The 24432-nt window shown below is 44.3% G+C and overlaps 4 protein-coding genes across 4 annotated transcripts; 3 read left to right on the forward strand and 1 right to left on the reverse strand.

Annotated features, from left to right (window-relative positions):
- Nucleotides 1–4795: 4795 nt before the first annotated feature.
- Nucleotides 4796–5564, forward strand: MELLADRAFT_72010 (uncharacterized protein; the record flags this gene model as incomplete). The annotated part of the gene is made up of 2 exons (XM_007410596.1): nucleotides 4796–5079; nucleotides 5147–5564. The coding sequence occupies 2 exons, from the start codon at nucleotides 4860–4862 to the stop codon at nucleotides 5452–5454; spliced, it is 528 nt and encodes a 175-aa protein (XP_007410658.1).
- Nucleotides 5565–5861: 297 nt separating this feature from the next.
- Nucleotides 5862–8232, reverse strand: MELLADRAFT_87521 (uncharacterized protein; the record flags this gene model as incomplete). Its single annotated transcript, XM_007410653.1, has 7 exons — nucleotides 5862–6518; nucleotides 6584–6727; nucleotides 7003–7041; nucleotides 7220–7522; nucleotides 7598–7741; nucleotides 7820–7876; nucleotides 7939–8232. The coding sequence occupies 7 exons, from the start codon at nucleotides 8230–8232 to the stop codon at nucleotides 5862–5864; spliced, it is 1638 nt and encodes a 545-aa protein (XP_007410715.1).
- Nucleotides 8233–14994: 6762 nt separating this feature from the next.
- MELLADRAFT_63694 (uncharacterized protein) lies at nucleotides 14995–15766 on the forward strand (the record flags this gene model as incomplete). Its single annotated transcript, XM_007410597.1, has 2 exons — nucleotides 14995–15041; nucleotides 15391–15766. 2 exons carry the CDS (start codon nucleotides 14995–14997, stop codon nucleotides 15764–15766), a joined length of 423 nt encoding a protein of 140 aa, XP_007410659.1.
- A 1822-nt stretch (nucleotides 15767–17588) lies between these two features.
- On the forward strand, nucleotides 17589–18128 carry MELLADRAFT_107091 (uncharacterized protein; the record flags this gene model as incomplete). Its single annotated transcript, XM_007410598.1, has 1 exon — nucleotides 17589–18128. The coding sequence occupies one exon, from the start codon at nucleotides 17589–17591 to the stop codon at nucleotides 18126–18128; it is 540 nt and encodes a 179-aa protein (XP_007410660.1).
- Nucleotides 18129–24432: the final 6304 nt, after the last annotated feature.

The following is a 24432-nucleotide window of genomic DNA, read 5'->3' on the forward strand; positions in this document are numbered from 1 at the left end:
ATCCCATAAATTGAACATCTAACTAACTGTGCCTCAGCTGGCTATCATTTACCAAGCACTGTGCGTTGGAGTTTTGACTCACATGCGCACATGAAACTGCAACCATGAGTTTTTCTCCTTGACCTTTGTCATGCAAGCTTGCGGAGTCTGATGTTTGAGCCAGGATTAAGTTTCCCAATTGTACATCATATCATGACTTCATGTTTTGAATGACATATGCCCACATGTAATCCAACCAAGTGTTTTTCACCAATAACTTTTTACGTACATGTCATGCAAGGTTTTTAAGTGTAGCAAATGATTTGTATGAGTTATTTGACTCAGGATTCACTTACTCAAATGTACATCATATCACCCGCATCCACCAAGGATTGTGACTGCATGATTTGAATGACATATGCGCACATGTACTCCAACAAAGTTTACACTGGTGTAAGTTTTGAGCACTTGCCCTAATACAGGTATGTGGACCTTGCTTAGTTCTCATATGCAATGACTTTGTAGTTTACTTCCACCAAGTCAAAAGGAATTTATACATTGAACATCTAACTAACTGTGCCTCAGCTGGCTATCATTTACCAAGCACTGTGCGTTGGAGTTTTGACTCACATGCGCACATGAACTGCAACCATGAGTTTTTCTCCTTGACCTTTGTCATGCAAGCTTGCGGAGTCTGATGTTTGAGCCAGGATTAAGTTTCCCAATTGTACATCATATCATGACTTCATCATTTGAATGACATATGCGCACATGTACTCCAACAAAGTGTTTTTCACCAATAACTTTTTACGTACATGTCATGCAGGGTTTTTGAGTGTAGCAAATGATTTGTATGACTTTTTTGACTCAGGATTCACTTACTCAAATGTACATCATATCACCCGCATCCACCAAGGATCATGACTGCATGATTTGAATGACTTATGCGCACATGTACTCCAACAAAGTGTTTTTCACCAATAACTTTTTACGTACATGTCATGCAGGGTTTTTAAGTGTAGCAAAGGATTTGTATGAGTTATTTGAATCAGGATTCACTTACTCAAATGTACATCATATCACCTGTATCCACCAAGGATTGTGACTGCATGTTTTGAATGGCATATGCGCACATGTACTCCAACCAAGTGTTTTTCACCAATAACTTTTTACGTACATGTCATGCAGGGTTTTTAAGTGTAGCAAAGGATTTGTATGAGTTATTTGAATCAGGATTCACTTACTCAAATGTACATCATATCACCTGTATCCACCAAGGATCATGACTGCATGATTTGAATGACTTATGCGCACATGTACTCCAACAAAGTGTTTTTCACCAATAACTTTTTACGTACATGTCATGCAGGGTTTTTAAGTGTAGCAAAGGATTTGTATGAGTTATTTGAATCAGGATTCACTTACTCAAATGTACATCATATCACCTGTATCCACCAAGGATTGTGACTGCATGTTTTGAATGGCATATGCGCACATGTACTCCAACCAAGTGTTTTTCACCAATACCTTTTTACGTACATGTCATGCAGGGATTTTGAGTGTAGCAAATGATTTGTATGAGTTATTTGACTCAGGATTCACTTACTCAAATGTACATCATATCACCTGTATCCACCAAGGATCATGACTGCATGTTTTGATTGACATATGCCAACATGTACTCCAACAAAGTGTTTTTCAGCAATAACTTATTGCTAATGGTACATGACACCTTTCCTCATTGAGAGGTGTCACCATAGAGCTACTTGGCCTCATGATGACGCGCTGTTGGCATTGTGGGCCACCAGACACCTCATGCCAATATAATTGGTCAGTTGGCGGCGGGCTTTCACGTGGGAAACACTCAGATGTAATGTATGTGACACACATGTAATACCCGCTTATCGTTATTCCGCTCGATCGTTCCAAAGCAACCCTAATCGAAAAACTACATCACCCCACAAGTACGCCTAATCGTCAATACTCGCCAATATCCAATCCTGCAAAGGCAAGCTCATCCATTCATACATTAGGTTACAATGCCGCGCTTCGAAGGGAAACACCAGCCGTTCAAAGCGGCCAAACCTTATTGGCTCAAGCCCCCGAAGACGGAAGCGCAACAAAAGCATTTTGCCCGGATGGCCGCCGCGGTGAAAGCACGTACCCCTGGCTACGTTGTTATAGCCAACCCAATAGCAATGCCTGATATCGTTGTGGATCCAATCATGCTCGACCTCAATCATGAAGATGATCACCAACGACCCGAAACTCCCGATTTCATTGAAGATATAAGGCGTGCCCGTCTTGAAGATGAACGACAGCAGAGGGCACTTGCATTGATACGCGCGACTCAGGAGATGTTCTACGCTTACCTGGAATGTTATAGGTCTACCGCTGAATGGGGAGATCCGACAAAGTGGGACGTCGATCACAAGAGCGCGTGTGGATGTGCTCCCAGCACGTGGCGAACCAGGAATGTCGATATGGTCGACCTTTTATGTAAGTCTGGTTTGTCTTCAAGAATGTATTCATGAAGAGAAACAATCTCTTATCGCTCACTCATGTTTTGTAAACATAACCAATATGTCTGACGTAGATCGACGTAAGGTCGAGGTACGATTTTGTGGATGTCAGGAGAACGATAACACCCGACTAATCTACATGGGCTATATTGGAGGGTCTCCCAAATATCCCGAAACTGTGTTCTCAATTCGCCTACTTCGTTTTTTCCACATTATTTGGAAGTACTGTACCAGCCGGGTCGACCCCTGGACTCGTGCCCTGGATGAGTTTTTGGATGCGTTTAATCCCCTAATACTCACGAAAAATGAGCAAGTAAGTTATATTTGCAAACAATGGCATGAGTGATTTGTTCTGATGCTTGTAATACTCCTGGTAGCCTCGGCGATGGCAAACTCCATTCCGATGGGCGATAGATGCATATCGCAAGATGCTATCAGCGACCAAATCAGCGATTGACATGGAAATGTCACTCTCCCCTGCAGATAAACTCGCTGAGAACTGCCCTCGTTGTTTCGGCCCACCTGTTGCCAGTGTGATTGACGGGGAGCCTGACATCGTTGTCTGTCTGGATGGGAACTTTCAACACAGAAGGCATATGGTTGCAGGTCAAAGGGCAGCGAAGATCCCCACGATTATGCCTGAAAGTTTTCTGGCCAAAGAACAGGTCAGTCGAATGGAAGCGCACCTTGAAGGGGCCCCTGAAGACGATGCAGTAAGTTTATACGCTCACTCCAAAACCACCACGTTTAAAAAGCTGAGAACTCGATTTTCAGGAACCTTGTGCTGCCCAACACACGGCCGCAAATGATCGTCGAGGCAAAGGCCATTGGGCTGGATGCGACGAGACCGGTCTAATGGTATTGGTGTGTCGCCATGACCACCCCTTGAGATTTGCTAACATCGTCCAGAGCGGTGAAAAGTAAGTTGGATTTGTCTCATTTTCTCTCATTTTCTTTAATCAAATATTGGCCTATTGAAGCATCACTGATGCTGAATTAATTACTCAAGGCTACACTATCCTTATTGGCTAATCGAGTGGTTCCTTGGAATGACGGACGATCAGAAGATTGGATTTCTTTATGATATAGGATGTCAAATGGAAAAAGGTATTGAAAAGGTGAGTATTTCAATACATTGCATGATTCATCTGGTCGCTTTGTTCACTTGCGTGATCCTCCAGCGTGACATGTTCAACGAAGAGCAGCATTCGGGTCGATTGAAGTTTGGCACAAGCGTGTTTCACGCTTACGTGCATCGATGGGCGTGTCAGCTTGAATGGAATCCCAGACTTAACCTAGGATGGGGCCTTTCAGACGGCGAAGGTTCTGAACGGGTATGGTCTGACTTGGATCCACTGGTTAGTTCAGAGAGATACACCACAAAGCAGCATCGTGTGGATTCTATTCACATGCGCTCGACCCACTGTCGGACCAACCTTCGACAAACTGCTGGTAAGGTGGTTTGCTTGTAATCGGCATTTAAGAGTACTGACTTCTACTTACCTATCATTATTAGTGGTACATCTCAGTCGGAAGAGGAGTGAGGCCATCCAACAATTGAATGAGGCCGAAGAAGCGCTGAGGTCGCTTGCCATCGCCGATCCAACTCTTACTCCTGATCATTTCGAGGCCAAGTGGACTGAGCAGAAAGCACGCCAGCTTGATGTTATTAACGAGACCCAGAAACAGAAGAGGGAAAGGCTCAAAGTGCTGCTTGGTTTAGAAGAGGAGCTGGTTGAAGCCCTGTGGGTATCTCATTGATATACTGGGTTAAAATCGGTATCACCACTAACCTTTTTTATTTGTGTTTCAGCAAACGTCTCACCGGAATTCAAAGCCTGCGCAGAAGAGTACGCACGCAGGCTGAAAACATTGAACTAATGGCACTTCCAGGCAGCGTTGCTAGTATTGAGGAGCAAATCGAAGAAATGGCGGATGAACTAGGTGGTACTGAATTTCGTGACTTAGCTGGGGCCACACGTAAGTATAAGATATAGTTATGATTGATCAAAGCTAGGCTGATGTGTTATGTGTGAATTGCAGGGGATCAGCATACCGCACTACTGGCCCTATCTGTGGCGCAGGCGAAACTGTATGAAGCAAGGGTGGGCCTTACTGAGGCAAGGTTACGTCGACATCGTAACACAGGTGAGACAATCAAATATATTGGAGTGTTCCATTTGAGCTGACGCCCGTATTATTACAGGAGCCCAGCAACAGCAGTACATGGCACAACATTTAGGAGATAGGACGCGAGATGTGCGAACCAAATACAATTCGTACTGCCGACGTGTCGAAAGATACGGGGTAGATTTCTCAGACGCATTGCAGCCCGAAAAGCCTGACCTAGAGACCATCATGTCGATGCCATTGGACGACCCTTTTTGGAATCGTGGTGAAGTACCACCCAAAGAACGTGAAGGGGCGGAGAGAGATAGACTGGGTATTCAGAGCTTCTTATCGCGTCGAAGCTCTCAAGAAGAGCTTCGACGCATTGCGCGAGAAGTCCGCCAGATGACTGGATGGGCAAACTCGTACCATGGTCGCATAAAATCGCTGAAACAGCGAGTTGCGGCAGGTGCGTCTGGCATTTTGCTTTTACTAAGTTAGTCACAGCATACTGACCAACCCCTTTCCGATGCTAGCTCCGGTCGGGTCTATTCGAGATAGATTGACATGCCTATATAGCATAGTATCCAAGAAGGCATGTAAGCTTTGGAAGAAATGGGGTGTTGAGCTCAAACGACAGCTTCAAGAAACAAGTACGCTTCTTGTGAACACTCGCGAAATGGATAAAATTTTGAAAAAAGGCTTCGAGAAGGTAACTAAATGGACCGAAAAGTTATGGAGGAAGATGGCAGGTATTCAAGCCCAGGAGCCTAGTGAGTTTGAAGAAGCTGAGGACGAAGAGTACGATCAGTTGTATGATATGTTTGGTGAATTGATAATATGATATATATCTAATATATCTAAATGACACAATGATTATATGTTATATGTTATATCTATACTTTGATGAAAAAAATCTACTATGAAACAAATCTACTATGAATTTAACTATGGAATTCAACTATGATACTGGCTAGCTGCAAATGTATTCAAGTGTATTTTGAATGCCTTTTGAGATGAGAGTATGAAACGGGCACACCTGAGAATCTGGACAATCGCTCAGGTGTGCTCTGCTTGTGTCGATGACTTTGAGATGATTGAGTACATCATGTTTCTTTCAATCCAAAACAAAATCACCAACAAAATGGGGTGTAATTAATTCATCATCTCGGTACTTATTTCTCCTAAATTTCCCGCCTTTGTCGCGCAAAGTGAGCGAGAATGAGAAACCTTTAATAGGCTGGATTACAACTAATCAGATTCCAATAAATCGAGATGAACAGGGGTACGAGAGTACAACAGAGGGTATTTCACAACAAGTATAGGTATGATACAAGATTTGAACAAGGTGAAATGGGGAGTTAGCATGTTGTACCAGTCCTGTGCTACGGATAAAGATAGGGTGTGCCACTCTGGCCACGGCTCTGGGATAGGGAAGGTATTGGAAGGGGATGATAGAGAAACGGACAAAAAGTGTTTCCCATTGGGATCAAAACAAACAAAAATGGGGGGGGTATTGTTAGCCGGACAGTCGAGAGGCAGCGCTGCATGAGTATAAGAATCCGTATAAACACAAAAGACTCGTTTGTACGTGGTGGCGATGATATACGACATGCGAGCTGAATCGAGCCATAATGCTGGGGTGTCAAGTACCTCATGTCTCTGGGTTTGGAGGGCGGTAATGTGGTCAGCAACATCGCCGTCTCCTCGTTTCCGTTCTTTGAAGTAGTTGTTGTAGAAATCGGATTTTGTTTGGAGTTCCGCTATGAGTTCTTCTCGAACAGACAGCCATTCGTCTTCTGAACGGCCGAGACTAATTGCAATCGCACGAAATCCACAATGTCCATCTGGAACTGGGTCAGAGATCCTTTGGACATACTCGTGCAGCCAATGGGGAACTCGGTTGTCCTGGATGAGGTTGAAGATCAGCATCAAGTAATAGAAGTGGTGAATCTGAGGGGCCACGTACACACTTTTGTTGCGCCTGGGCGTGTCGACCTTGCAGATCGGCGGATTCCAGGTAGTGCTGGCGCAGGCAAAGGATTCTGCCTGGTTGAACGACGAATGCTGGTGCCTTTGTTGGGTATGGCCTCAGTGCTGGTCTTTTTTCTCTTGCGCTACATAAAATCATAAATAAATAAAGGTACAGAGTGTTCATTGATTTGAGTCGTGCAACGGACTCACACTCAATCAATTGGGCGGCTGGGATGTGGTCTCCTCATCTTGCTTTCTTGGACTCGTTAGGGGTGGTAGCAACGCGTCCAGGTCAAAGCTTTCCTCGGCATCGGGGGGGTCATGGTCTAAAAAGTTGACCGAGAGGGTGGGAAGGGAAGGCTGTGTTACAGAAGTCAATATTGTGGAATAGTGGGTGGATTCGAAAGAGTTGACTTACCGAGGGTGCAGGAGCTACCGTTATGGGTATGGGTGAAGGCTAGTCCATCTTTTCACATCAGCGTTGATATATGATACCACATTGAGTCGGTCACGACGTACAGATCTATTCTGGCTGTTGGGAGTTTCAGCGATAATTATGCTGCTTGGAGGCTACACGCAGTGAAGATTGGGATTGGTTAGTTCAGTTTTGTTTTGTATCGTGAATGCTAGCTCACCATTGTGTCCAAATCGTAATCAACAAGGCCCTTGTTGGGATCCGCATCAAAGGCTTGTGATTCGCGTCTTGGTTTCAGCAGTGCGTAGTTTGGTGGGATGGGAGGTAAGCGTGGTGAGTTGGCCACACCGTCACCGTCGGTTGAATAGTTGCCACGTGGTGCGACCGTGTCGTTTTCGGAAAAGTTACCGGGAGGAGGTGGTATTGAAGTTCGGGCTGGGAGGTCAGTAGCTTTCTTCTTCGTTTTCTTACGTTTTTTTTTGGCAACTGTTGGCATTGGGCTTGGGTTTGTATCCTTAGGCGGCTTTGGCGTCATGTGGGAGTGTGAATGAGAAAGAATCGATGGAGCGTGCAAATCGGTGAGTGGAATGGGACTCACTTCTTGTAACACAATAGGAGCTGATTGCAATTGTAATTGGGAACCGCTAGTTGGGAGGGGTTTGAACTGTTCCAGGACCTGTTTGATCTGGGCAAGTGCTTCGGTGCGATCGACAGCAGAAAGCTGTGATAGCTTGTTGGAGATCTGGATGAAAGATGGTTCCAAAGTTAGTTAGCACGGTGAAAATACATTATGATGAGATGGTGAGAGATGGTGACTGACGAGGGTTGAGCGTTGGTTGATGACAGTCTGACTCTCTATTTTGGAGTCAGACTGAGTCTGTAGGGGTGAAATGGTCAGCTGCGATGCGGATAAGGTGACCTACGTGAATGATAACTCACTTGTGATCCGATGGGACCATGATTGTGACCAACGTGTTTGTAATAGATCTTCCAGGTACCTGCGGGTGGTAGTGAGTTGTTGGTGACTCTCGCCTGAAGTTCGCTAGGGGTGTTAGAGGCTTGAATCTCGTAGGCATTGACGGCGAAGGGACAATCGGTCTTCTGGGAAGAAGAGTCTTGGGAAGGCTTCGTCCCAGAACGATGGCAGCAAAAGCGTATCTTGTTGTCCCCGGATGATCGAATGGTGATGCGGTAACCGTTCGCTTCTGCATGCGCTCGGACTTTCTCTTTCATGCTGGTTTGGTCGGACGCCTCGAGATCTAGTGGTGGTGGTTGTAGGCTGGCACTATTGGCGTTGAGCACCTTCGTAGGAGTCATTGTGGATGGATGAGGTGCTGTTGATAAATGGGATGGGAGGATGGAAGTCGAATTCGAATGGGTTGGGGGCGCGAAGTACAAGGGTAGGATTTTTGAGTTGGGTGGAGATAGGGTTGGGAGTTTGGGGATAAGGTGGAATGATAATACAGATCGAAAAGGGTCATGAGGTTACGTACTTGGGAGGGTGAGATGGGTAGCATGTAATGGGTATGGTGGGTCGGTGGTTTTGAATAATGTCAATCAAGATCAAAACCGGGGTGGTGGGTACTGCGACCCAGGTTGTGTATTTCGGGTGGGTAGATTGGTGTATTGTGGTGGTGTGAGGTTGATGAGGGGGTAATTCAAGAGGGGCGGGTATAGTGGTAGTTGCGCTGAGAGGTGCGGTGTGTTGTGTGGATTATAAACGTGGTGGGTTTGAATTGTGGGGTGGTTGGTTTTCTTCGAAGGGTGGTGTGATTTGTTCTAGGGGGTGTAGGGGTGGGAGTGGGTTCTCGAGTTGGTGGTGAGTCTCCCTTAAGGGAATGTTGACTTAGCCGTTTCGAGGTCACTCGAAGATGCATCCTAAGATGCAACTTCATCTTAGTGCTACAAAGTCAAATACCATTGGGTGATAGGTACACCTGTATGCCCCAATGGTATTAGGTAAGTACCTAAGTGCTCAGGTGTCTCTGATTGTGTTTGAAGAGGTAGGAATTTAGATATATGTGGTTGGACCGGAGTTGTGTAAGCGTCGCGCATTCGTGCTTGCTGAGCTCTCGTAACGCCTTGATGTGTTTCGTGGGTGTGGGCTGGTGTCCTAAGCGCTTGATGTCGCTTGAACTGAAGTTGTTGTTGTCGAGTTTGGACCAGGCTTTGATTGCCGTTGTGAACCCTGCTAGTGTGGGCGTAGACGTGAAGGTACTGGGTAGTTCCCTTTTCGCCAGACTATTAGCTATTTTGTCGACTGTTTCATTACCTTTGATTCCGCAGTGTCCGGGACACCACCGAATTGTGACCTTCAAATCGTCGAAGGCGGCTTTGAGATACATGAGGAGTTTGATCGTCTCTTTTCAATCCAATAGGGATGCGACGTTGGAGGGGCAGGTGGTGAGGTCCTTGATGACCGATTGGTTGTCAAGGATGATTGAGACACGTTGTGTTTGAGGTGTTGCTGCTTGCAGAGCAATTGCGAGTCCGAGTTGTACTCATTTGTACTCCGCCTGATAAATTCCGTGTAGTCTAGCTTTGCCTAGATGTTGTGCAAGAGATCTGTTAGTGTTTTGGCACCACGCGGCAGCCGCCGTGTTTTTTGAGGGTATTCTGGAACCGTCCGTGAAGATGATGAGGTGCTGATTCGTGTGGCGAAGTCGATTTGTGCCTTTGATGGCCATGTCTTCGTTATCTTGAATCATTGTTGAGTAATTAGTTGGTTTGTCGAGTGGTGTTGTGGGATCCACAGGGAGCTGAGTGGTGAATTCTTCAAATTCTTCTCCCAACCTGTGCTGAAAGAACTGATGAAAAATGTTGCGGTGGTAACGTGGCTTGGATGATTGTGCCTGCTGGACAAAGGGGAACAAGGGGTGGTGACTAGGCTTTGTGAGAGACATGGCAATAAAGTTCATGATCTTAGCTTTTAGGCGTGTGTCTGGGCGGGTGAGGTTCATATCGTGTTGTAAGAAAACCTTTGGGGTTGATTGGAGGGCGCCGAGCGCCGCTCTCGCGCATGTGTTGTCTATGGTGGTAAGGTGAGCTAGGAAGTAGTCTTGCGCGTCGAAAGGTGACCAGGCTGCGGCTCCGTAATCTGTAGCTGCGTGCACAGTTGCTGAGAGAAGTATCCTCATGAGATGAGGTGGGATACCCCACTCGAGTTTAGTTAGTGATGCTATGAATCCAGATCGTTGTTTACCTTTGGCCACGACATCACGGCGGTGTTGGGCAAATTTAAGCTGTTTGTCGAGTGTTACTCCCAGCCACTTTGTGCTTTCTTGGGGAATCAGGCCCTTGCGGGATCCGAAATCGATGGTTGGGGGTTTGGTGATTGTGCTCGTACTGAAGATCATCCAATTGCTCTTCTTCACGTCGAAAATAGCACCGTGGCGCTCTGCCCACTTCGTTTGTCTGAACGTGAGAGTCTTCATTTTGGATTGGAGTTGATGTGGATTGGGAGCCGAAGCCAGTAGTATGACATCATTGATAAAACCAAGAGCTTCCGCCCACGGCATGGGGTTAGCAATGTCTAGGAGGGAAGAGTTGTAGATGAGATATAAAAGGGGAGATAGGGGTGACCCCTGAGGTAGGCCGTGATTCAGTTCAAAAGGTGATGACTCAAAACCATTGAATGTCAGGCGTGTTGATCTTGACGATAAAAATTCGTTGATAATGTTGATTGTTTCGGAATGGAGACCAATCTTCTCCAGCGTGTCTATGAGTCGGGGGTGGTGAACTGAAGGGAAGGCTGACTTCACGTCAGCAAACATGGCACCTACGATGTTCCCTTTTGACCATTCGGCTCGGATGTAAGCCACCAGATGGACTAGCGCTTCCTGACTTGACCTGTTAGGGCGTCCCCCATAGTGTCCTCTATTGAGTAATTGTTGTTTCTCGATTTGTTGTGATAGGTGTCTTGTGATTAGACTCTCGTACATCTTGCTGATTGTGTTGAGCAATGCAATAGGTCGATACTCTGAAGGTGATGTGTAATCTGATTTCCCAGGTTTGGGAATCATGATGGTTTTTGCCTCCTTCCATCGTGAGGGAAAGATTCCTGTAATAGTAACACATTGGAAAAGGGTAAGGACGTGTCTACGTACCACTGGCCACAGGGTCTGCCAAACCCAGTTTTGAATGCCATCGTTGCCTGGGGCCTTGAGTGGGGGCGCTGAGCTGATAATGTTGTTCAGGGAGTCTTTGTTGAGGGAGTCGAGGATGCGAGGCATGGTTGACGTCGTAGGTTTGGTGTCTTCTGTAAGTGGGAATTCAAGTGTTGCCGTGTCCTGTAAATTACAAGGGGCTGTCGCCACGCATGTTGCGTTGAACAGAGCATCAGCCTTCTCAGCATTCGACGTACACGTGGATCCGCCTGAGGTTATTAAAGTGTTGATGACCGATGAGGGTTGTCTTCCTGATGCGTATTTCTTAGCTTGAAAGAGGGTTTCATGTGTGAGAGTTGAAAGGTAAGTGCGCCAGTTGTTCTCTTTTGCTCTTTCGACTGCTGATTTGAATCTGTTTCTTGCTTTCTTGAAGGCAGTACGATCCTCTTCGTTACACGTCTTCTTCATGATTTGTTCGGCTTTTAGTGCTTCTTTCCGCAGTGGGTCCCACCACTTCTTGTGTTTACCCGGTGGTGGTTTCCACGGAGAGTTGGAATCCAGTGCCGTCGTGATGGCGTCAATCAGTTTCTTGTCAAAGTCCTTGATCTTTTCACGTGTTGTTAGGGGGTGAATTTCTGGTAAGCTTAGTTGGACGTCGGTTTTGAGGGCTACCCTTTCCACTTTCTTCCAATTTTTCCGGGTTCGTGCTTTGCCAGTGTTGGTGTCAGTGGGGTTCCTGCGTGTTAGGAAAGTAGTGATGATAGCTTGGTGGTCGGAGAAGTGACTCGTGAAGCCCTCTTCATCTACAGTACATTGCTGGATGACTTCGTCTAGGGCTTCATTGACCCAAACTTGGTCAATTGATGTACCTAGGGTTGTTTTGGAGCCAACGCCAAATGTGGCAATGCCACAAGGTGATCTCAGGTGCATGTCCCACTCAGACATGAGATCTAGCAGCTTTTCCGCATCACCATCCTGTGTTTCGATGTGTGGCGGATTCCAAATTGCTGAATGTAGATTGCTGTCAGTGTTGACGATGGTTGGGAGTAATTGAATATCAAGTGGTAGGCTGTTCATGAGGGTTTTGTACGCCGAAAAGCCTGAGAAGACTGCAGGGTCATTATACACACTTATTGCAAGCAGTGTAAAGCCAGATGCGAAGGTTATAGTGCAGGCTGCAATGTCTCTCGAGGTCGACGGGAGGGGATTTATTTGTGCATTTAGGTCTTTTCTAATATACAGACATGCTCTAGGTCTTGCGCCTGTGTTTCTTTCTTTGGGCGTGGGGCTTATTAGAGTCCAGTTTAGGTGTTCTTGAGGCAGGTAGTCAACGTTATTCACAGTTGGCTCCTGGAGTGATAAGATTGAGAATGAATTAGTTAAGTCAGAATTAAAAAGGGAATTCGATGTGTCAGATGAATGGCGACAATTCAGTTGTAGAATTGCCTCTGTGTCAGGTAAGGTGAGTTTATGCCGTAGGTTTCCTAACATTGGATGTCAGAAGGTTCGGCTTCTCTGGTAACTACGAGCTTAGGTGAGGCGCTTGGGTTATGGGGGGGCAATCCCTCAGCAATCCTCGTTGCGCACTGCGGATGGAAAGGTGAGTGAAGGAGGTCTGGGTTGTTAGAGTCACAGAGGCTTTTGATTGATTTTGTTGGGTCCAGCTTTGATAGTGATCTCACACAAGCTGTACACTTCATTGGCGTGGAGCCTTTCTTAGGGCACGAGAAGGCATGGTGAGCTTCACCACAGTACGGGCACATGGCCTGGGAAGGGCAGGATGGAGCTGTATGTCCTGTCTTTTGACAATTGTAGCACCTCTTGGGCGGGTCTCTACCAGCTTTGGTTTTATGGAGGCCTCGACCAAACCAGACCTTTTCTTTCACGCACTTGTCGGCCTGAGCTTGCGAGTCAAGGCCTATAAGAAGGGTAGAGTATCTCTTAGAAGAGTCCTCTTTGAGCTTAGGGTTGAGCCATCGAATGAAGGCAACCTCATTCAGCAAATTGGGGTTAGAGGCAATTAGCTCCTCTTTATGGTTCGCGATCTCGGGGTCAAATGACGTTGGGATCGCATGAACCAGTACGGTGAAATGTTCTTGCTTCATCTGTAGCAAGCTTGATACAAATGGAAGCCAGTCTTTTTCGGTGGCACGAAGCCGCTCGGCAGTGCCTGCGTTCTCTAGGTGCAGGACAAGGTCATTTGACGGATGGCGCTGCACCGTTTTAACCGAGATGGTGGATTCTGTCGAATCGCTCATCTTGATTCCTTTTTCTCGAAAGGTCCTGTTGAAACCCTGGATAAGTTGGGTGATAGATTGCGTTCCCAGCGCAACTGTGTTTTTGTCCGTTTGGACCAGGGTGATTGTGTTTGTAAGGCGTTTCCTCGCCTTGGGCTTTGGAGCAGGTCGCTGACCTGCTCTTGCGCCTGATGCTTGGGCTTGGGTTTGGTTGCCGGTGTTCTTAGACGCCGCCGCTGCGTAGGAGCTGGTCGGGCCTGGTCCTGGCTGTTTACGATTGGCTTTGACTGGCATACAGTGCTCAGTCAAGATGGCCATTTGTTCGCTGAGAACGTCAAGCTTATCGGTGAGCGATGAAGCTTGGAAATCAAAAGCCGTGTTCAAGCTTGTTGGGGTGAGGTTCTTTAACGGCGCCGCCGCTCTGGTGGAGCCTGCAAGGGTCGACGCCGGTCTCTGGAAGAGGTTTCTCTTCGTTTTTTCAAATTGATGTTGATCAAATGCGGCATTGATCAAGACCAAGATGTCGGCACACGAGTCAACATCAATATGAACTTGTTTTGCTAGCCTGCCCTTCGCGGGTAGCTGCATCGTATGGTTGGCCACTGCTACCAGTTTAGCCAAAAGGGCTGTGAGGGAACGATCCTCCTCACAGCCTGGGATGAGTCAGGCCATCCTCTCGGATCGAGGTGTTCCGGTCACCGACTGGATGTGATCTTGAGCCGTGATACCAGGGGTGCACGCTCTCGCCCGTTTCCTCGCGAACTCGGCCAATAGTGGGATTTCTGAGCGCTTTGGAGTCGCTCCTAGGCTATCGGTGGTGATTTCGACTCGAGGTAGACCACCCTCCGAGCCCTTGAGGAAAGAGGCGATCGCGTCGTCGTTCTGGCTTGACGCGGTCGGATTCGTCCAGCCTGAGGTCGAATTGGAGCTGGGGTCGTCCTCGTTCATTTGACCCGTGTCGGACGCGTCCGGAGGCATTGCGCGCTCGATGATGAGAGAAAGAAGATGTTTGATGATGGTGAAAAAGTTAGGATAATGGCGTGGACGAGGCAAATTTCAGGTCACGTGACCTTAGAAAAAACCTGTACAAAGTCAGAACTGTGTCCTGTCAGAAGTTCATCAGCCGAACCCTGATCCTATAGTCTACCCGGATCACCCTTGATGTTTGAAGGAGATCTGGTTTGAAGGTACATACTTTAATTGTCATGAGTCTTCTTCTTGAGATCACTGCTTTGAATATTCAACTTGAAAAGGTATGCATTGTCTTTTAAGTATGCTTAATATTCATCTTTTGTTTGAAATACTGACAGACCACAAACTTCTTTTTCTAACACCTCATCAAAATATCCATTTCAGTTTAATCGAACCATTCACTACTACTGACAGAATTCTAATTCACACCTCAATTGATCACTTCTCCCGCAATTTCATTATATCAACTCTCATTGTATGCCCTCCGCTGCAGGTTCGGCAAGTCAATCAAAATCAAAACCTGTGCTTAAAACTCATCTTACATCTTTTTCAAAAATGGCATACCAAAATCAAGATCAAGCTTTAGATGATCGATTCGCATCAACGCCAGGAGTGACCAACACATCAAACCATCTTACTTACCAAGAAATGAAAGTGGAAAATCAAGATTACAAGGTTTAATGGGTAAACCAGGTGATCAAGGAAGTATTTTAAGTGAATTAGCTCTGTAAGTCAAAATGATTAATCTGCTACATCTAAAGCAGATTAAGAAAGGAGTTTTAGTCGAATCTCGTTGGACTGGTTTTAAATCTTGGATGGCAAATGAAAGTGGTCGTAAGATCTTGACTTCGACTCGGATCTTTGTTCATCTTTTAGTTCTCACTTTAGCTTGTAGGTCGTTCTCTCAAAATCTCTCAATTCACTTCGATTTTAACTTCCAATTCTCAATCCATTTTCGTCACAGTTCTTAACTTTTGATTGACGGATCACAAGCTTGTTTGACCTTTTCAATCACCTACCCTGTCGCCAGATCAGCTGCAGTAATATGCAGCTTTTGTCTTACTACCAGTTTGTAGAAATTTTGTCATCCTATCAAGAAGATCAGCTTTCAATCGCGCGATTTCATTTGAGATGAATATAACGTTTCACAAATTCATGGGGTTCGCTTTAGCTTTCTTTACTGCTATTCATATTGCTACTCATATGGCTAACTTTACTCAATTAACTATCAAAACTCACACTAGGGTAGTAGGCTTCATTGGTGCAAATTTTTCAACTGGTCCTGGTGCTACTGGTTGGATTATGACACGATTGCTCTGGCTATCATGGTTTGGTAAGCTAGAGAAGCTCTTAGAAGAGCTCGATGTGAACGCTTTTGGTATTCTCGACATCTTTTTATTGTCTTCCTTATTGATTGGAAATTATTTTGTTCGATCTTTTGCTTTTTGCTGAGTTCATCACATGGAACACATACCAATTGAATCAGTTATTTTGTGCAGAATGTTTTGTATCAAGTTCCGTTGTAAATTTTCTCCACTCGTCACAGTCCTGTAGAAACAAAGCTTGAAATGTGTAAGGACAATTCAAATATGTCTTTATCAATTCGAATGCTACAGCGGTTCATTTACATGTAGAAAGATAGACATGATTAAAGAGACCTTATGTTCGATCTTCATTCTAATTCTGAGACTGGTGGTAGAAAATTATTTTTATCCTCTGGCTTGTTTTGGTTCTTCTTAGCAATTTCGGAACATGCCAATTGAATCTTGATATCACTCAGGGGCTTTGAACACTGAGCATTCTGTCTCAAGTTTCCTGACCCCCCTGTGATCGCTGAGTATGTGAGATGATTGAGATTGATACATTTCGTAGAAGATAAATCATCATCATTATGTTGAGACGTGCAACTGCACATCCTTACCTAAGGCCATACTGAGATGCGCAGGCTGAAGTGCGTGTCATTGATTAGCTACGGATGGTAACCTTGCTGTGGAGACGACTGGCTCTCGATAGCTCTCGATATTCCTAGATCAGCATTGCAAGCAAGGGTCCAAGTTGATGTAGACTACCTCACGTCTGCGTGGCACGACCGTGGTGCACGATTGGACTAGTATAAGAACCGGCTGCTCAGCACCAGCATCGATTCCGCATCTTTCTCTCGTGGAACTCGGAGCCGTGGACTTACAGCTCATGAGCTTGTTCCTTATACAGGTGACGTTTGTACATATGGCGTACGTAAGGATCTGTTTAGAGAGCTGTTTTGATATCGTTTGACAATCAGAAAGAAATCGAGTTGAAGTGGACAGAAAAAAGCGGAGGGCAAGGCTTCATATTTACGTCAATGTCCTGAGGTTTCAAGAGATCGAGCTTACGTAAAGTCGTTGTGTATCAAGACCGTATGTCAATTCACATAAGAGATCACGCAGAGCAAAAATTGGATGATTGCAGTTCCAACCTTTGATGTGACCTGCCAACATTGACGCTTTGTTTTGCATCACGTAAGGAAGGCTATATCCGAATATGCTGACGTGAAGCGTGTCGAAATGAAAGGGAATCCAAACGTGTTCTGACATCATAACATCATGAAATAGACGGGCAAGGATCAGAATATCACGCGTTGTATCTTTTGAGTGTCCGATGTGGCCTGTTCAGGCAGAACTTCAGAAGTCTATGGACACGTAGCTGTTGTGGCAAATGTAAAAAGGGTGCCTCAAAGACTATTTAAACGGGTGTTGATGAGTGGCAAACTTGTTGTACCCTCATCCTCAACGGCTCTTGGTGATTCTTTAATTTTCATCTTTTTGTCGACAACCATCCTAAGAAGTTGGAGCCTTTCTGCCTCTTCGTGAAAACTAGACACTCCCCTCATACCAAACGTGTTCGTGATCCATCTTAGTTGATCATTCGTCTCAATCTTGAAATGTCCCACCTTATTTCTTTCTTTGAACCTCTGCCACTCAACAAAATACTAATCACATCCTGTTTTCCTTGGATATACAGCCCAGCATATAGTTTCCTAGGTTTTGTGTGAGTCGCATTTAAAACTTCCTGGTTTTCTTCCCAGTCAAGGTTGCAAACAAGCCAAACTGACTTGAGTAAATTGCCACAGAAAGAACATCCTCACTCAAAAACCGAATAGGTTGAACATAGGATAAACCTTAGACTTGCTCCGTAAGCTTATAAAATTCCTCTCATTTGTGGTTTGATAGAATTTCACCTTATCACATCAAATATAGTGAGCTAATGAGTGATTATTAGTCTGTTTTGTGAAATGATGCTTTTGAACAGTGTTTCTGTTTTCAGAAGCCTCAGTATCATCTTTGCTCTTTCAACTTTGGCAGTTGCAGAATTTCAATGGGTAACGGAGTCCGGCATCAATGTTTTCGACATTTACAACCACAACTGCGAGTTTTGTGGACACGGACTACAGTTCCCAACAATAAATACCAAGAGAAAATGCACGTTTGATATCGTTTGCAACTGCGCTGCCCATATGAAAACCTGTGGTGATACCTTCACACCGGATAAACCGTTCTGCGCCAATCCAGAATGTGTGTCGTCATCAATGGCTCAATGTCACAAATGGCATCCAATAACTTGTGAAGAGGCGGGCCATCGTCGGCCAGATTACCTAGGACCGCCACCATCACCTGACCCAGATGAACAAATGCAACCATATACTGGTTGGGCAGATCCACAACCAGCCCAAGAAAATCGAATGATGGGATATGCTCGTCGGCAAGCAGCAACCCAAGGAAATTCAATTGCAAAAGTTGGAAGAAAGATCCTTAGCTTTTTTAATGCTCAAAATTAAATTGTGATTTTCTTCCCCCAAAGTTTCAATTCTAAACTCATCAATCTTATTATCTTTTATGTTCTTGGTTTCTTTGTGTCAAATATCAGGGTATCAGGCAAGAGAGAATGACTACTTAGCCTTATAGAAAAAAAACAAATCCCTGGTGGACCCAGTTCTAGGGGATTTCATACATGCTCTAGTCTGCTCTATTTCACCGGCTTGTAAGATGTTACACAGCATTTCATGTATGTGACAGGAGGACAGGATTACTCAGTAGATTGGAAGCACCAATTGTTATTGTTTCCTCCTCATCTATTCTCTTTTGTTGTTGTTATCATTCGTCTTTTATTGTAACAGGTTGATCTCGATCTGATGCTTTCATAAGCTAGGCCTAGCCTTTTACGCAATTTATAGATTGGTTATAGATACTTCTGCTGTAGCCATTGTACCTCTCAGTGCTGTTCCCTATAGGAACTTCCACTTTTCTTGGAGCATTCAAGGATTGTTGGGATTGGGCAAAAGTGGGCAGAAACAACCCTGGGCCAGCAATTGAAGTTTAGACATATGTTTGGGTTATCTGATTCTTAAGATTGATTCTTTTCATCATTACTCATCTTACATTCTCTTTACCATATTGTTAGTGATCATATGATGGTAATGATGTCATCTGCTGTGAATGCTTGACAACTGCTGTGACCGCATCTAAGTGTAGTTTTCGTATAAATAGAACGAGGATATCCACTACTTGTATCTCCTTTTCTTTACCGATTTCTACTCTTCTCTTCGAGCAGGTTTGCTTCTACCTTGCTCTCATCGGTCATTAAGACTATTGTCTTTCTAGTTAACTAACTAGATCATTCCTCAGGTTATTATCCACTTATCTTGTTGTTCTGTGTCTTTATGCTGTTAATCAAATCTTTACCGATTTCTACTCTTCTCTTCGAGCAGGTTTGCTTCTACCTTGCTCTCATCGGTCATTAAGACTATTGTCTTTCTAGTTAACTAAATAGATCATTCCTCAGGTTTGCTTCTACCTTGCTCTCATTGGTCATTAAGACTATTGTCTTTCTAGTTAACTAACTAGATCATTCCTCAGCCTTATAACCTTCATTTGATTCCAGCAACACAACATGTCACAGCGGGCACTTTTTTTGTTGTGTTGCTCTGCAACACGCAGCAAAATTCCGCAACTTGGTCTGCGTTGCGCCGAAAACCGCAACACCGAATATATAGAAGGTGTTGTGCCCGGCATTGTCCGCAACACAGCTTAAAAAAAGAAACACAAATCATTTTTTTATTTCACGCTATAACACTTGTATTCTAGTCAATTAAATGAACCACCACTCTTGTATAATTTTGTAACTAAAATAACTTCATATTAAATTCAATCAAGTACCACGCCAAAGGCTTTGAATATAGAAGTGAGATCAGCAAAGTCTGAACCCAGCATTACCCTCTCTCTTAACCATAACCAACTGGATACTAGGGCCTTGATGGTTTGGGCGAGAAGACTGCCATGATTTCTGGCACAAACGTCAGCCGCACACAAAAAAATCTCTCTCGATGGGCAATGGGGATCCGGCGGTGGCTAAGTAATCCCGCACCATGATGGCCAGAACTTGACAAACTCTTTTGTGTTTCTAAAATAAGAAAAATTAGCCATCATGATGAAATGAGGTATGATAATGAGAAAAAACAACTTACAGAGCACCACTCAAGAGCTCCCTTAGGATCAGATAAATTGTAGTCTCTTTGGTGCATCTTGTCAGACATTAGTATGTAGTTATCCAGAGATTTATCAATTGTATCAGCTGCATCTTCCTCATCTTTGGAGTTGTCCTTAAACATTCTTGATTTCACATGAGACGGATTAGAACTTGAGGCATGGTTGTCATCTTGAGTGGAACTTGAAGTTTCTTGACAAGGTGAACTCAAATCATATTCAGAATAAATTTGCTGGATAGTAGATTCTGCTTTGAGTGGAATACCTCCAGACTTTCCACCAAACCACTTCTGGAAGAACTTGAGGCAAAATAAGGAATGAAGTAAAGTTGCCATTACCAATGTCTCACACCCAAGGGCTTTGTCAAGATCTTCTTGAGTCTTCTGCAGCATCTTTGCTAGCAATGGATAAACAGCATCAGTAGTAGTCAACTTCTCAAAATAAAAAATGAGATGAAACGAAAAGAAGTAGAAGTTCAAAAAGGGAAATAAAGAAAGGAGATGAAACGAAAAGAAGTAGAAGTTCAAAAACTGACCTTCTTAATTGCCCCCGTCTCAAGAAACGATGTGATCGCACCTTGTTGAGGTTTGGCGGTAGCAGTGATCTGGTGATAACGCTCGAGATGACGAGATAACGATTTCGTGCTCTGAGTTGGATGAGGCGTCATCGCAGCTCCACAGATGCGATTACTACCTGGAGGTTTCGCAGCCTGGCAGACGTACTTAGCAACACCTTGCTGAGTTTTGGTCTTGAAGTATTTCCAGACCCATGACTTCTGGTTTTTGGTGAGTTTCACTGCGTTTGATGTGCTTGGAGTTTTCGAAACAGGAGAATCAGAATGCCCTTCGGAGTCCGAAACGACGATGGTGGAAGTAGGGCAAGGAGAGCTGCAACGGTGTTTTTGCGGCATTGCTGAGACTGTAGATCCTTGATCATCTACGTTCAATTGAATGTACTGTGATGTTGAATTGAATGAGGGAAAAAAAAATTCTTTCTTTTCCCCCATTCTTGCCTATTTATGGCTACCGGACCGGGTCGGCCCGGCCTGGAAGGGGGGTGGCCCCGGTCCAGCTCAGAATCTCCGGGTTGGGTCCGGGTTGGTGCATTAAAATGAACAAGTAGTAGTGCTCCTTTAATCTACCTAATTCAAATTTGGTGAAGGTTGTCTTTCTCAGATTGATTGCAGTGATTCCCACTAATCTCTTGTCCAAAACCTGTCAAGGATGCGCTTCAGAAAAAATGTTTCCTTTGCTAGTTTGATTGTATTCACAAAACATACCTGATTATATCCCAGGGCATCTAATGGATTTAAAACTAAAACCACAGGCTTCTTGACCTTTGGAAACACATGAAAGAACATCTTGGGGACGCAACTCTTTCCAGAACCCATAGCCGCTGAAAGAAAAGTATGTCAGTCATTTCTGAATTTTAAAAGAGCTTGTTTTGAGCTCTTATAAAACTTTTGATTTTGATTGCAAGTGTTCATTTCTAGAGGCAGCTTACAATGTTTCAGAAGCAGGCCTGTAACATAGTCAAAGGATATGAAAAGTTATAATTGGGGGAAAAAAGTTATAAGGAGAACAAGTTTTATGGCCAAAAGCCGTTGAACCCCTCACCCAGAAACACAAGATACCATGTAAGTCCCCTTTGGGCCTACCCGCTTTCTTTCTTGTTTTTGGTAGGCCTCAAAGGGGGCTTAGTTAAATTAGGGGACTACCTATGTAGAGAGGATCTTAGACTTATTTAATTGAATATACAGTTGTTTTCAAAAAGCTTGCCCAAATTTGCCTGCAAACCTCGAGCAATTTGGTGGTGAATCTGTGGCAAGCTTTTTGCAAACAACTGTATTTTTCAATGATAGGTGTTACCCAAAGGCACGACAGTACCACTGCTTTCCATGACAGACTTGATCAGATACAGAGGCGGGGCTCTCTTGGGAAAATGGTATGCTTATATCAAAGCCACCCTTTTTCATTGTACACAGACCTTGTAGAAAATGTTGGATTGGAAAACTTGTTTCCAAATTTTTTTCCTCCCAACTTCTTTGTGCGTTCCTTCCCCTTGCCTCTAGACTATCTCACGTGGTCAGCCAGGAAGCTGCTATCATCCCTTTTTCTCTCTCACTTTCCTCTTTTTATTTTTTGCACCCACCCTCCACCCTATGAGTGAAAGTGGTCCAGAAGTGATGTTGGCCAACACTGCAAGTTGGCCTCTTGGTGGAATGTTAAGAAGGTACCTTCCCACCCAAATGTTAGAGGTTTGTCCCCTCTGTCATGTCCTGCTTTAATTTGTTTTCTATATCATTTGTTCTTAGCAAGTACTCTTTGTTTCCTACTTGTATTGAGTGTTGTATGTATGTTGTAGATGGGGTGCCTAGCCCACCGTTCAGAGCTCCCCCATCTATGGTGCAGGTAGTCCTACCCCCCTCAGCTCACTTCTGAGCAGAAGGCCCCCCCCAAGAAACCTCTGCTTCCCTCTTTTGGGTCGTTTGGGGTTTGCCTAGGATAGCTAGTCACAGTGTAGATTGGAGAGTCTACGACACTTGCAATAAAATACTCATGTTAGATACGCACAAAATACTCATGTTAGATACGCACATTTAGATATTGAAAAAGTTGAGAATGGATATCCACTTGAGTGTGCACATACAGACATACTATTTGGAATTGAATTCAAAGATAACAGTGAATAACAAACATATCTTAAAGGCTCAGTATTTTGGAAAATTTGGCTTCAAGTAGACAACAAACATTAAGAAACCTAATTTTGGCACGTAGAACCTTACAAACCACAAATCCTTTTTTTTTTGATAGATCACATACCTTATTCTCACTTGATGAGATCCTGCTGAGTAACAAAGAAGAGATATTGTATATCAATTGCAGGAATACATCAATCTCTACACAATAAATTAAGGTGTCTCAATTCAGTAGGCTGAGTCTGTAGTTGCACCATTTCACTTGTAAAAATTGTCTGCACTGGAACATAGGCAGCATCATGTAAAGAATTGTGTGATTGACTATAGGTGATTCTCTGGGAATTTGATGAGTCTGGCCTCAGCCTGGTGAAGATATTATGAAGGTGGACTTGCTCAGTGTGTAGACACAAGATACATAATAATTTTGGGCAAAAAAAACGGATGGGTTGGGCTCCAAGGTCATACATAAGAAACAAGCCAAAAAAACATGAAGAAAATTGAGCCAAAATTGTTGGCTCCAAGTTTAACAGCAAAATTGTGTCAACATCTGAGTGGGATTGATCACCACATCATGGTTAAGAAAAAGGTGCCTGTGGTGAACTTGAACTGTGATATGGATTGATTTGATGTGACTTTCACTATGTATGTAGTGAGTGTGACATCAATCCAGCAGACCTATCACAAGAAGGACTCTACATATAGGGTATACAAAGTTGGTTCTGGAATTTTCCCAAAGGATTTTTCCAGAACGCCAGAAGTTTTTTTTTTGGTGAGTTCTGGCGTTCTGGCATTTGGCAACTTTGAATGCACCATTCTTCCAGAACACCAGAAACCCTTCACACTTAAATCAACCAGCACGCCCCTCATCCCCACTCACATCATCACCAAATCACATCACCACACTCATCTTGAATCGACTCGACCACTCCTCCTGCAATGCCTCGAACAAGCCGTCGTCGACTTTTGAAACGGTCCATCCATCAGGCAATTAACGAGAAGAATCATGCTGCACACACGAACTTTTACACTTTGGCTTTTGTGAAAAAAAGAAATCATGAAAGTTTATTCATGCTTCGGTGTCTGCAAGCAATCATCACACATCAAAACCAACAATCAGATGCTCTAGCAGACAATGAAGATGATACTGATGAGGAATCTGAGGCTAAGAAACCCTTGTTGCTTTTGTTGCTTGGAGCGCTGGAATATCACTTGGCCAGTGCACAGTCTGTGAAGCTGGTACTACTTGGACGTTGTCTACGTCGAATAGGTCAAAATGAAGTCAATCGTCTTGAAGAGGCTTTAAAAATTTTGAATTCAACCCGTTACGTTCACGATCGGCCATCACGAGAACGAAAAGATTTAAGAAACATATCGTTCCCGCACAGAATTTGGGAAGGTGGTGATTCATTCATAGCTATAGTATGTAGTTTCTTTCTTTCTGCTAATGTTCTTTTTTCCTGAATCAGGCTCGAAAGAGTGAGGAACAAGAGTTTGTTTCTTTTTGCTAATGTTTGCTATTGTACTTTCTGAATCAGGCTCGAATGAGCGAGGAACGCTTTTGGCAATTGGTCGAGTTGATTCAGTCTAGTGAAGTATTTCAAAGTCAATCAAATAACAAACAAGTACCGGTACCATGGCAGCTTTTGGTTGCTCTAGCAAATCTTGGATCCTCGGGAAACGGAGGCGATCATTCACATCTAGCATACATGTTTCACATCTCAGGCAAGTAGGCTTCCTTGTTTGGTTCAACTTGGATCTGTTCACTGATCCAATCACTTTCTTTAGAAGGAAGTGTCCAAAATTGGACTCATCGATGTATATATGCAATCCTCGAAATCGAAAAAGACTGGGTGTTTTGGCCAAATGAAGATGAGCGAGAAACACTCAAAGCCGAAATAAAA

The sequence above is a fragment of the Melampsora larici-populina genome, assembly GCF_000204055.1.
Source record: "Melampsora larici-populina 98AG31 unplaced genomic scaffold MELLAscaffold_21, whole genome shotgun sequence".
In the NCBI taxonomy this organism is placed as follows: domain Eukaryota; kingdom Fungi; phylum Basidiomycota; class Pucciniomycetes; order Pucciniales; family Melampsoraceae; genus Melampsora; species Melampsora laricis-populina.